The sequence below is a fragment of the Trachurus japonicus genome, chromosome 9 (genome assembly GCF_045865225.1).
Source record: "Trachurus japonicus isolate A0001 chromosome 9, Traja_1.0".
Taxonomy (NCBI): Eukaryota; Metazoa; Chordata; class Actinopteri; order Carangiformes; family Carangidae; genus Trachurus; species Trachurus japonicus.
Genome location: NC_140915.1, coordinates 19,021,570 through 19,034,653, shown reverse-complemented (window position 1 = coordinate 19,034,653; position 13,084 = coordinate 19,021,570). Strand labels below are relative to the sequence as shown.

The following is a 13,084-nucleotide window of genomic DNA, read 5'->3' as shown; positions in this document are numbered from 1 at the left end:
GAAAAAAATACGCACACAAACACACACAGACACACAGAGGGTTAATTAAACAGACCCACTATCTCCATTCTACACACTCTTGGGGCTTAAGTGTTAAAGGTGTGTGTTGAAGGCAAGTGTGTGTGCATATGCACGTGCTTTTCTCAGCAGGTGTGTTTGTGTGTGCGTGTGTAGGTTTTTCATCGAAGTCCCTATTTGCAAAATGAATCCGCAGAAAAAAAATAATGATGGCACTGCAATGTTAAAAGATCAAAACCTGACATTTAAAGGGATGAACATCTGATATTTAAGGGGAAGTCATTTCTGGACACTTATTGTCTGACATCTAATTAACCTCCATAAGTGCTGGAGGGCCTAAATGAGCCAATAAGTGCTGCATGTGTGTCGACTAACATGCACACACTGCTTCAACTTACACTCCTCGTCACTGGCATCTGGTTCCTCTATGAGTGTACAGTCTATTAGGGACAGAACTCCACCTTGCTGCAAAAGAAAGAAGATGCACAAGCTTTTATTGACACTTCAGTTGAGTGTTACTTTTAATGTAGAAAACAAATTTTCTCACAAAGTTAAACTGCAGAGGTTGAGGTGTACTCACCTTGAGAAGATGGAGTTTCCCTCCGGAGCTGCGTGTGCAGACGAGGAAGTGCTTGGTAAAGAGGAAACACTGCCTTTCTCCTTCCTTCTTCAGAGAGAGAGAACCCAAACGAACCTTACTTAGCTTCCCTCGCTCCACTGACGGCAGCTGGATCAGAGAGCCTGGAGTGCAGGAGGGGCACAGGATTACATTACATTTCATTAAGCTGACACTAAGCTGAGGCTGGCTTTACTAAGCTTTTCCAGTGGCACAACATGCATGTGTAAAAAAAAAAAACAACAACTTGTAAACACAATTTATAAATTCTGCATGTGTGCATAAGTGTGTGCACTTGGATCTGCAATAGTAAAATGAAAGAGGAGATCACTCAAATGTTAAGATTCAAGGGTGACATTTTGTTTCTTCAGGATCAGAACAAGTCATGATCTGTCAAATCGCTGTCATCTACTGAACTGTAACACAATTACAGCAAAAAAGACAAGCAGAATTATTCAATATTTAGAATATCTTTTGCTGACAACCAGTGCAGATATGAATTTAGTGAATTTCTCAGAAACACTGGATCAGAATTAAGATTTTGCAAGATTTGAACCTGTGTCCCTTTAATAACTTGTCGCTTCAGGTCAGCGATGGTAAATAAAATACAAATTATTTAGTGGATTTGAGATGAAGAACGACTTTGTTCTATTAGATTAAGCACACTGTTTGTTCTGACACTCCAAGCTAAGACCTGAGTCATCAGGTAATCCATTTATCTGTTCTGTGAAAGAATGGCGACTTTTAGTGGATGAAGTCTAGTAAGTCTGGCATTTTACATACATAGGATGTGATCGAGCAGAGTCAGCACAACATCTAATGAAAAAACAAGTTTTCCAGAGGTTAACACCACAACAAAGTCAGAGTCACATTTTCCCTTGGTGTGCTGACAGAGACAAATCTGCCCTCTCCCAGAAAGCATTACAGTGGCTAATGTCATGATTCAGTGACTGAGCTCCACCACAGCACCATGTCTGCGCTCTCTGAGTACAAGTTGGCAGACAGGTGGATGTTACTGTGACGTAAACCCTCAGAGATTTTCTGTCTGCTGAGCAGTGCTGGCAGCACATGAAAGCTCACCCTGCCTGACGAAGGTCTGGCTGGTGTCCAGCAGGATGTCACAGCCCTCCACTATCATCCGCTCTATGGCCAGGTTCTTCCGGATGTTCTCTGTGTCGCTAACTTCATCGTGCATTACTCTGGCCACACACAAACACACCAGTTAGTTCAGTATTCAGTGTATTCACATGCGTCAGGAGAGTTGATCATTTTGACAACCTGATACACACCTGGACAGTTCCTCTAATTTGGACTTGGCAAATTCAAGACTCTTGCGCTCCACATGCTCATGAGGTGTGTGTGCCAACAGCTCATGTAGAGTGATGATGTAGCGGGGGATCTTGAAGTGAATGTGGAAAAAGGCTCTTTTAAAATGCATGAAGAGTTTATAGAAGACAGTTGGTGGCAATAAATTGAGACAACACTTCACGTATTTGTGAAAGTAAATGAGTGTGTGTCGGTGTCCAAGTTCTACCTGGAACATGGGGTACGTGAGGAAGGTTTCGAGCATCCTTCCCTCACAGGCAGCGTTGGACTCGTACTGTTTCAGCAGCTTGTCAAAGTCTCTGTTCTGCTTACAATTGGCCAAAACCTGCAGGCTGTACTGATGGTTTCTCACAAACTCCTGATAGATGTTCAGCATGGGCAGCAGGATGTCGAATAGATCAGCTGGAAACAAAAACATACACATATACCACATAGTAGCCAGCAATGCAGGCCGTTTTGATGTTTAGATTTATGGTTGGTCAAGATAAAAGGAAAAAAAATAAATTCAAAATCAAAAAGACAAAATACAAGGGAAGAGAAGAGAAGCTGTGGTAAAGAGAGGAATAGGAAAAGGAAGCTAATTTGAGCATCTTTGTGACATGAAATTAAATAGCATCTGGTGTAGCAGACATGGGGCTATTTGTACGTGTCCTCTGCCACCGAACGTGGTTTCTTTGCCAGGAACAGCCATTGTTGTGTTTCCCAGGATAGGAGGTGATAATACACCCTCTGACCAGTGCTATCAAAGTGACAAAGTGCTAGTTAGCTTGTTAGCAGTAAGAACAGTTGTGAGGGTGACAAGAGTTAACAATGCCATTGCTTGCCACTGCTAGAAACGGCTCATAGTGATGAAATGAATAAAGTTCGATGCTAAAATCACAATGTTTCATCCAAGCAGGCAGGTAAACTACCATTAATGCTCATACTGGCTATGTATCAATAGCAAAAAATACAAATGGCTCATTTTAAGCTACTGCAGAAACCCATTGTGCCTCCATTACATACTGTACTGGCATACCCATTTGTGCATAATCTAAAAACAAGTTGTGCTGGAAGCTACATATTTTCAATACAAAACATTAATAAGAAGAACACAAACAATCTGCAAAAGATTTGAAGTAAAACATACTATTGGCCAAAAATCTCCATTCAGCGCCCGCCTGAAGCAGGGAGTCAGATAAGGGTGGCATGTTTAATCAGTGGACCCTTTCCTTTTTGAATTTGTCACAAGTAATTTGCTGCCACGTCTTTCAGCCGTCTGTCTCCTAGGTGATGCTTATCTGTTGAGGGCGCTTCTGTTTTCGGAGGAGAAATTGTGGGATGCCTTCTGGTCTAAGTGGTCATTGTCTGTCAAGACAATGATTGTGTGTGTTGCATACAGAGATAGGGAAATGAGCGTGTGTGTGCATGTGCGTCTGAAAGGCAGAAAGACGTCAAGGCTGACGTTTGAATGAGACCAACTGGATTTGGAGGACCACTGAAAACCTGACCTTGATGTCACTGAGTACTGGAGAGGAAACGGTATGCACCCAGTGTGTATTTGTGCGTTTTTTGTGTGGTATATGTTGAAGTGACAGCTTACCCAGCACCAGAGTTGGCCAGTTGGCTATCCTCGCCTTTAAGCCTTGGTGGAAAATCTCATGAAGAAACATGATGGTCTCACTGAACAATACAACAAAAGTACAAAAGAGATTTAACTGTTGTTTTGTTTTTTGTTAATCCTCATGTGTCTCTGCTTGTGCCTGCGGCGTAATTAACACTTAAAGAGTAATCAATTTAAATGGAGAAATTATACAAACAGAACATGTTGGATGAACACATACAGTACACACCTGTTGAGGAAGATGCTGCTGACATCGTCATGGCTGATGGGGGGTTTCTTGGAGCTGGCAGCCATCCTCAGAGGTCTGAGGAAACAGTTGACCAGTATGTACAGCTGGTGGACGTACCTGTCATCACACACACGCACACACACACAGACAGATGAACAGAAAAACATTAATATTTATGACTTTATTATAAAACCATCTGGGTTTATCCTTGCACAGGCTTTGGATTAGTCACCTACAGCAGACTGCAATGCTGTAGGAATTCATATTTCTCTCCTTAACACATACACAAGCAATTATATATATTTAAGAGTTTTTTTATTTTTTATTTTGTAGGCTAATACACAGTTGCACATAGATGACTTTTTTTACCTGTTATAGGAGAGCATGTTGGATGAAATTAAAGTATCTTTTGAAGTCACCATTTCACCGTCTTTGCCACAAGCAAGATGTGATTTGTAACATGATCTGTGTGTGAGCAGTGCTCATATAACACTTAATTTGAATCTATTTAGTCCAATATTACTTTTTATATCATCATATTTATCTCAGATTTTCTATATTACAGCACAATCATCACAGTTTAATTTGGTGCAAATACAAACTGCCCTAAAGCATTTAATCAGGAGATTTGAGGATGGATTTTTGTCTGCCAGTTAGAGTGTAATAATGTGACTGTGATTCAATAAAACTCAATTTGATTAAGAAATATGGACAATTTTGATTTGCAGGAATGATCTCAAACGGCATGAGATGTTAAAGTTACACCTAGTTCATTACATAACATAAAAAGCATGGACACGTCTCTGTCTCCTCATAGTATTCATCATCATATCATCCAATCCTGCTGCACACTGCTAACACATCACAATTGGCATCCTTCCCTGATCTGAGATGTGAAGTGAGATAACATCATGTAGTGCAAACCAACAATGACAACTTTTCTACAGCTACTGTACCCCTCTAGGCATAATGTACATTTACATACTCTGTCTCTGCCTCCACCATGTTGAAAACAATCTGGTTCCTCTTCCTCATGCTCTCAGCGTGAGGGGAGCAGATGTAATCCTGAACGATGATCTTCCACTTCCTCCGACAGAGCCAACCCCGCATGAAACTCTGCACCTGAATGGACACAAGAGAGGCCAAGATAAGAGATCTCACTTCACAGCAACCAGAAACACACAACACATGTGGAAATTGATTTATTTACCTTTTTGATCTTTTTGATGTCTGGGTCTTCAGTTTCATGGTTGACATGGTAAGGCCGCATTCGCTCCTTGGTTTTGTTCAGAGCTATAATCTTTTAAGAGAAATTCAGTCAAAAACAACATATAAGACATTAAGTAAAATGTACATTTAAAAAGAAGCAGGTGTCCTCTGAGGTATAAGGTGATAAGGTTTTAGTGATGAGGATATTATATGCTGAATGGGACCAACAGCCTTTTTGTTTGAATATTGTGTAGGTGATAGTCATTCAGTGCGTGCTCAGTGAACTGTTGGTGTGTTTTCACCAGATAAACATCAGACTTCCTCATCTTTGACAATCTGGTGCCTTCATTCAGAAACAGAGAATGACACAGGAAGGGAGGAGGGGAGGGGAGGGGATGGGGTGGGTGGCTGCTATCAGCTGGTGACAGTAAGCAAATGAAGGCTCTTATGAGTCTGATCACCTGTAGTGCATTGTAGGACACAGCAGGGACTGAAGACAAAGCATAATCCACTGCCATGTATTTCTAGCAGAGGCCAATCTACAGTTACCCTAATATGAAATCCTTTTAGAGCCAATCTATCTAATTATGTCAGTTTGTGCATAATTTCTTGCAGCTGTGAAACGCTCCCTTCAGACAGCAAGGTCAGATTATCCTTTAGACATGTGACATTTACTTGCTGCAGGTGAGAAAAACCAACCACCTACCACAGATTTAATGTCATCTACTGGGTTTGAAAAGTGAGCCATACATGAAATGCATCACAGAGGGAATACGCCAGGCTCAAAATGTCATAAAACTGTGGGGGGAAAGAAACTCACTTCACATTGTAAACCTAATAATAGATAGCACCACTTCTCTGTAATGAATTTCAACCATAGCTGGTAAAAGGTTTTTTCTTAGCAACACTGCCTTCTGGTAACCACCTGCTTTGCCACTATATCACTTAAACCTGTTTGTTTTTACCTCCAGGCCTCTTGACAACATCAGTTTATCACATAATGAGAGGAGCATGAAACATGAAACCAAAGCCATTTTACAGCCACACACACTTTCATCTTCATTTTCTTATTCACTAGCACTATCATGCAAATGGCAGCGGAGAGGAACCGGTCTGCCAAGTGTTGACAGTTCCAGTGGCTAGTTGGTTTAATTATTCATAAACACGGAGCAACACACATAAAAAAAAAAAAACAAGAGTATGTTTTTAATGAGATGGATCATCAATTGCACACTGGCTCTCCAAGTCTAATCCTTTTTCATGAGCAGCCCCATTACACAGGCAGATGTTTCCTAATATAAAACGTCTTTCGTTAGCATTTTCATTATAAACCTGGCTCACTGTATGCTGCCAATGAGATATAACAAGTGAGCAGTATTGTATCTGATCCACTTGTTGCTCCGAGGGAGAATTACAGACTAATCCATTCAACAACGTGTGATTTCCTGTGCACATGAGCAAGCTGTTAATACTACTGACTATTGACACAGATGAGCAAAGACAGAATTGGAAATGTCTTTCAGGGGGATGTGTGTGTGTGTGTGTGTGTGTGTGTGTGTGTGTGTGTGTGTGTGTGTGTGTGTGTGTGTGTGTGTGTGTGTGTGTGTGTGGTGGTGGTGATTTATGGAGATGTTAGCAGCTGGATGAGTAAATGGCATCCCCTGGGGCCAGACTCCTGCATGGACCAGATTTCAATTTCAGTCAAACACCTGTACCTTAAAAATAACTGTGCATTGCCTTCTGGCCACTTCTGTGGTACATAACAGAAAGAATATTCTCTCTAAATCTCTAATTAGTTGTTTCATTTTAAAACACTGCAGCGTCAATGTTTTGGTCCACAATATCTGAATTATCTAGTTTACTATTTTCCTATTACAGTAAGAATAATTGAATCAGTTGAGAAACTTAAATAGTTCCATTAAATGACAGCAAAACTTAAGAGTGTATTTCTATTAGCAAAAATCTGAACTCTATCTTAGGATACAATTTACATTCTACATTATTTTTTTCCAGGAAACATTTTAAAAAATGTGTTTGATTAGATCACTGACCCATGAAGCTTTGCTATAACTTCTCCACTGGAGTTGAATTGAGCTCCTGCAGACACACTGCTCTCTAACTTACAGTACACTGAACAATGTGGTTAAAATGGCACTAACTAGAAAATGTATTCCAATATCAATTCTGAAGACTAAATGCTAAATAACCAGCATGATGTTTTATGTTTTAACTGTGACCCAATGTTTTGCATTAGGCTACATGAGACACACTTGTCAAATATGTTACATTGACAGTTATTTTGCTATATTGCTTGAAATTATTCATTTGGACACAGGAGTTTTGTAAAATGATACGAAACACAACACAACACAATTCCAGTGAAAGTCAATAAGCAATGATTCTGAAACAGTTTGACAGCGTTGTAAACTCATTCACTGTTTACTTCCGGGAAGATTAGAGCTATTGATCTAATTACAATAAACCAATAACTGCCTGCCGTTGTGTGTGTATGTGTGTGTGCGTTAGAGAGAGAAAGGGAGAATCGTAATTAGTTCTGATTAACAATGTTGAGGTCAGGTGTGTGTTGCGTGTGCAAGTGGAACGTGCACGTCTGATTTATTGTGCTGTGAAATGTGTTGCGTTCGATAGTGTAATGGTTTGGTGGCTGTTTGTGAGGAAACTGATGGGCTGTTTTTATTGAGGAGTGGGCTTCTCCTCCTATGCTCAGCGCAGACTGAGCACCGTTCACACCCACTCCTCCCTCCGCTGCCATAAACAAAACTGTAGGAAATCACACACACCCCCACAGCGTTTTGATATATATAAGTGTGATTCATGATTGATGACAGCGGAGTGAGTGAGTGAAATAAAAAATATTTTCAAGAAAGTTTTAATCCTGTGTCTGTTTGTTTGGTTATGTCAAACCCATGTCAAACAAATCATTTTTGACTTACAGTAATCTGAATGAATTACCGTAATCAAATCATCATTACTTGTGACCAAATGAACCTGTAGCCACCCGAGTGACATCATACTGTAGGAGGTATGTGATATTTGTAAGTTGTTAACATTTCCATAAGAGCCTGAATTGCTTGGAATCATTAGTTTCTCCCTCCGTCTCCACCTCCTGCTCCAACAGCATGGGTGAGTGAGGTAAATGATACACATGCCTTTAAGTTATAATCCTCCATATCTACAAATCCTGCTTGATGTGGAGACGCCAACATTTGCTCTTGGTAATGAAAATGAAGTTTGATGATGAATGAAAACCTTGAGGATTACACCTCTAAGGCCTGTGTGTGTGTTTGAGTGTGTCCTTGTGTGTGTCTGCTGTACCTCAGCTTTGAGCCTCTCAATTTCTGTGTCCTGATCCTCTAGCTGTGTGCGCAGCTGATTGGCAGCCACCTTCTCAGTCTCCACTATCTGTATGAGGTGGATGTATTTCTGCATCAGCACCTCCCGCTCGATGATGATGTCGGAGTAACTGAAAATAAAGGAGAGGTCCACAGATATTTACAGAAAGGAGGATGCACACAACCTCATACAGATAAATAAGACACTAATAAGAAACAAGACTGTATTGTGACTAATTGTACACAACATAGGCATGCTTGTTGCTTGCTGCTGTCCCCTACCATGTGTAATAGTAGAAAGTAAGAGAATAACAAAAACACTAGTGAATTAATGCTGCTGGGTGAATCGGGTAATGATCATACTGATGGTTTGGTACATTTTATCTTTTTTTTTATGAGTCTACCATATATTTCTGCTGAGCACACTCTACTCTCTAAGATGCCATAATTTCCCTCTAACTTGTTACTGTCCAGCAGTGGTTTGAATCCATTCAGTGTCTGTAAAAGTGTGTGTGTGTGTGTGTGTCGGCAGCTCAAACAGTCTGAATAGTCACTGATTGCTTCGCTTGGATACAAGACAGACGGATGACACCGCAAGCACCTAATAAACCCGAGCTTGTAAAGCACCAGCTATAAAATTACAAACAATTCCCACCTGCTTTGAAACTATAAAGTGTTCATTATCTTTCTCAGACGTTTCAGATCAGTGAGTTTCATTATCTTGGAGGTTTGTTTTTTCCCACATTGGGGCTTGTGAATGCAGGGACTCAACAGCTGATTGTCAAAACTTAGTCTACATGTCATAGCCTCTGAATTAAACAGCGAGTGACAGTCTTGCTACAACTGCGGTCCAGATGCAGAAGAATAATTTAAAAAAAAACATGTTTCCAGTGAAATCAGCTCTAAAATGAACTAAAAGAAATGCAACAAGTTAGTGTATTCTTTGGGAAACAACCAGCTTTGTGGTCAGTTATACATGATTTATATTTAATGTGCAAAACCACCAGTATGGCCTTTTAACTTCATTTTAATGGTCTCTAATGTTAATGTCCTGTCACATTAAATCAAACTGTGGTCATGCAATTTTACTCGATAAACTATTTCCTTTCCACGCAAAGGAAAAGGGAGTGAGTGCTCATTTTCTGGCTAACATAATAAACACAGCTAATATTATCCCCATAGGAAATAGCATTTGTATAACCCCGTGTGTATACCTGGCCTGCTGGATGGCCTCCACCCATTCATCACACTCACTCTCCTCCTCTGTCCGCAGCTCGAGAGGTTTCTGCCCATCATGACCAAACACGATGAGGAAGTAGTGCTGCAGAGGAAGAGAGAGAGAGAAAGAGAAAATTGGTTTATATCTGCGACCCTGAGAGCAAAGCAGCCTCAGCGTCACCACTCCTCGGTGATGTCAGCAGTCTCACTTTACAGCACAATGATGTTTTGGCTGCTCATTTGAGATGCGACAGCCGCAGCTAATCAGACATATGGTACGACATATGGAAACGCTACTTTTCTTGCCCAGCAATTCATCCTGCATACAGTTCCACACAGGCCTCACATGAACCAAGCAGAGCACACAGACAGAGAGGGAGACAGGATGGGGGAGGGTGGGTGGCTCAACACACACGACAGAGTTATTTGCTCGCTGAAATAAAACATCAAGTCTCGTCTGTGCCTTCCTTTTCCACCAGCCTATTATCATCACCATCAATTAGCCTGCTCTCTCTGTTTCTCTCTTCCCTCTCTCAGTCTCTCGTTTCCTGTCTGTCTCTCTTATTATTCTGATGAGCTTCCCTCAGTATCTGCCCTTAAAATGCTGCCCCACTCTCGCACACAGATACATACCAACACATGCAAGCAGAGAGACATGCACCTACAGTAAGAGCACACACCAGACATTATATGAAGTGATAGAGGCTTTTATTCAAATGGTGATGTCCTGGGGCACTGGGTTACCAGAAGAGCTGCTATTCTTAGTCAGGGAAAACAGAGAAGGCTCAGCTCTACAGTACATGGACTTTCTCTTCTCTTCTCTTCATCCAACCACCTCTTTCCTCCTCCCTCTCTCTTTGCACTTCACCTACCATCCCACTCCACCTCCTCTGCCCAGCTCAACCAGCATCCTCACTTCTCTTGTTGTCGAAACCCACTCCTCCTCCTCCTCCTCCATCTCTGCATCCCTCCATACTTTCATCTCTTTGTGTCTCTCTCAGTAAGGATTCAGTGAACCAAACACAGTCCAGAGGAGAGATGTTTACCCTGCAGGAGGATGCATGGGCTTTGGCCCCTGCAGTGGGGATGGGCCGGGGCAGAGGCACTAAGGTTATTGGAGCACGCACACACATAGTCCCTCCATCTCCATCTCAACCTACTATCCCTGCTTTTTTTTTTAATGTATGTGTCATTTCGATTCACTGGCTGCCTGGATTTTATTACATCAACAATAATCTGTGCTCTAACGGTGTTTGACAAGGAGAAAGAGAGCCAGAGAGGAAGAGAGAGCGAGAGGAGAAGGACTTGTTACATAATATTTCTTAACCCAATACATATTTCTAAATTGTGTCACTACCTAACAAGATAACATTTCCATGGCAACCCGATATCTGACGCTTCAGCTGTGTTTTCCATTTTCTGCTTTTCAGCACTGCCTCTATTCATTTAATGCTTTTATTGATCCATCCTGCAATTTAAAACATGAGGAGCAAGAGCCATTCAGTGGAAAAACGAATCAATCCAGATTAAAGCGGATTTTAGAGGCCTGAATTGATAATCAGAGCCAAAGCACATTTCAGATAGAAGTCTGTATTTATAAGGTTTATAGATTTTTGCTCTATGCATTACATGGACAGACAACAATTTAGCTGTCTTATAGAATATATTTACTTTAAATATACTTAAAGTAGCAATACAATAATGTAAATAAACGCAATGGTAAATTTACAATTAAGTAAAAGTACAGAGGATTCTAAATGTGAATTATTATGTTACTGTAATACAAGTATCACTGACTGTTAAGCTTTGGTTAATTAATTATGTCATAATGGATTGTATTTTTTTTTATTCTAACAGATATATGAATGTACAATATTGTAGCATAAAATAGAAACATTCAGGCAAAAAAACAAACAGTTTTCACATGAACATCTTTGTTTGCATTGCACATGAGAATGGTCTGCAATTGACAGCTGATGATGGTGAAGAAGCGTCACAATGTCCTTGCAAACGTGGTGAAAAAAAAAAAAACAATTTTGCAAAATATATTGTGAGGAAGAAAATACACTGACCACATCTGTTCAAGCTCAAGGATGCATAGAATAGAAACCCCACAGTGGCTCTACTTATTAGTACGACATACTTCCAAGTTAGTTCCAATCAACCAGTCTTTATATTAAATACGGCATCACCATTCTTTATATTATATAGAGCATATCATCATCATATGCTAACGTGTCAGTTTATTAAATCTGATGAAGAACTGAGCCTAAGTCTGTGCCGCTATTCCCTCCTTGGGACTCTCTAGATAGATAGTAAGTCGTTTGTACTCAATTCTGTGTTAAGAAGTTCTCTGCTTAAGATGTGTTAAAGGTGTCAGTTTGTAGCTACGCTATTACTTTATGCTGTAGCAGCGACCCAATTGCCCCTTGGCAAAACATTAAAGTTTAATGTTATAAGATCCTGTGTAGAGGATTTCACATTGAGCTGGTCCTCGTAGAAATAATGCATTGCACTGGATAACACTGTATCAATATTAGCTGAAGAGGAACACAGTAAACACAGGTCCAACTCTCTCTGAGCTGTAAGCACGCAGCTACCCTGCTCTACAGTACCATTCAGGACAACTAGCTCGCCCTCCCTTCAAATAGGCTTCATCCCACAGGGCCTTCACTGTACTGTAAAAATGTAATTTAGACAAACAAAGACAGAGAGGGAAGGTAAAAGAAACCCAGAGACAGAGATCCTTTCCACTCTTTCATTCTTTATGTCACTAACGAGCAATTTACCACTCACCTGAGACGACCATTTTTTTTGCTGAGAAACAGCTATTAAGGAAAATGAGACTGTGAAACTGACAGCGTGAGTGTTTTACCACCACAGAGCGAGACACAGACACAATGAAGGGCAGCACATTTCATTATTCAGAAGCAATTTCTGGTCAGTCATTTAAAGCTGCCTGCTGAGACACCAGATGTGCCACATGAAAAGTTCTTGGAAACAACATCTGACTCCACATCACTTACCAATAGAGACCTAACGTTAGGAAATTAAAACATAGCACAAGCACACACCCTCAGGTTCACCTCAGCACTGTGATGAAAGACTTTTACCTTTATTAAAGATTAAAGAGTCAAGGATGAAACTGGACTTGGTGGTAATAGATTCATTAGGCAAACGATGGCTGGGGGATCCAGAAATACTCATCTGCTCTAAATATTTAAAAGCAGAGATGACAGAATTGCTGTTGGGATGCGCTGATGATAAGGGACTGGAACAGCCACTAATGATGCAACACTGCCTTCTGCTTTGGTATCTGCACTGATGAGAGGCCAAATTGTGTTGTACAGTTCCAGGGATGGACCTTGTTTTGTTTTTTTCCCTCTCTTTCTCTCTCTCCCTTGGCTCTCATAGCTCAGTGTTTCAAAGCAACTGGCATTTCACTTCTTTGATGTTGTTTACGGGGTAGAAAGAGGCATGTACCGTATGCTGAAAGTGTTAAAAGATTTATC

The 13,084-nt window shown here is 40.7% G+C and overlaps 1 protein-coding gene across 2 annotated transcripts in view; it reads right to left on the bottom strand.

Annotated features, from left to right (window-relative positions):
- The window catches only part of rasgrf2b (Ras protein-specific guanine nucleotide-releasing factor 2b), a 43,745-nt gene that overhangs the window by 15,169 nt on the left and 15,492 nt on the right, over nucleotides 1-13,084 (bottom strand). For both annotated transcript variants that reach the window (XM_085786378.1, XM_085786377.1), the window contains exons 2-12: nucleotides 9,569-9,675; nucleotides 8,338-8,485; nucleotides 5,003-5,092; nucleotides 4,778-4,914; nucleotides 3,793-3,909; nucleotides 3,543-3,622; nucleotides 2,169-2,362; nucleotides 1,924-2,033; nucleotides 1,715-1,833; nucleotides 599-759; nucleotides 417-483 (exon numbers count right to left, since the gene is read on the bottom strand). In XM_085786378.1, the coding sequence (XP_085642504.1) occupies nucleotides 417-483; nucleotides 599-759; nucleotides 1,715-1,833; nucleotides 1,924-2,033; nucleotides 2,169-2,362; nucleotides 3,543-3,622; nucleotides 3,793-3,909; nucleotides 4,778-4,914; nucleotides 5,003-5,092; nucleotides 8,338-8,485; nucleotides 9,569-9,675 (1,330 nt within the window). The remainder of the gene's footprint in view (nucleotides 1-416; nucleotides 484-598; nucleotides 760-1,714; nucleotides 1,834-1,923; nucleotides 2,034-2,168; nucleotides 2,363-3,542; nucleotides 3,623-3,792; nucleotides 3,910-4,777; nucleotides 4,915-5,002; nucleotides 5,093-8,337; nucleotides 8,486-9,568; nucleotides 9,676-13,084) is intronic.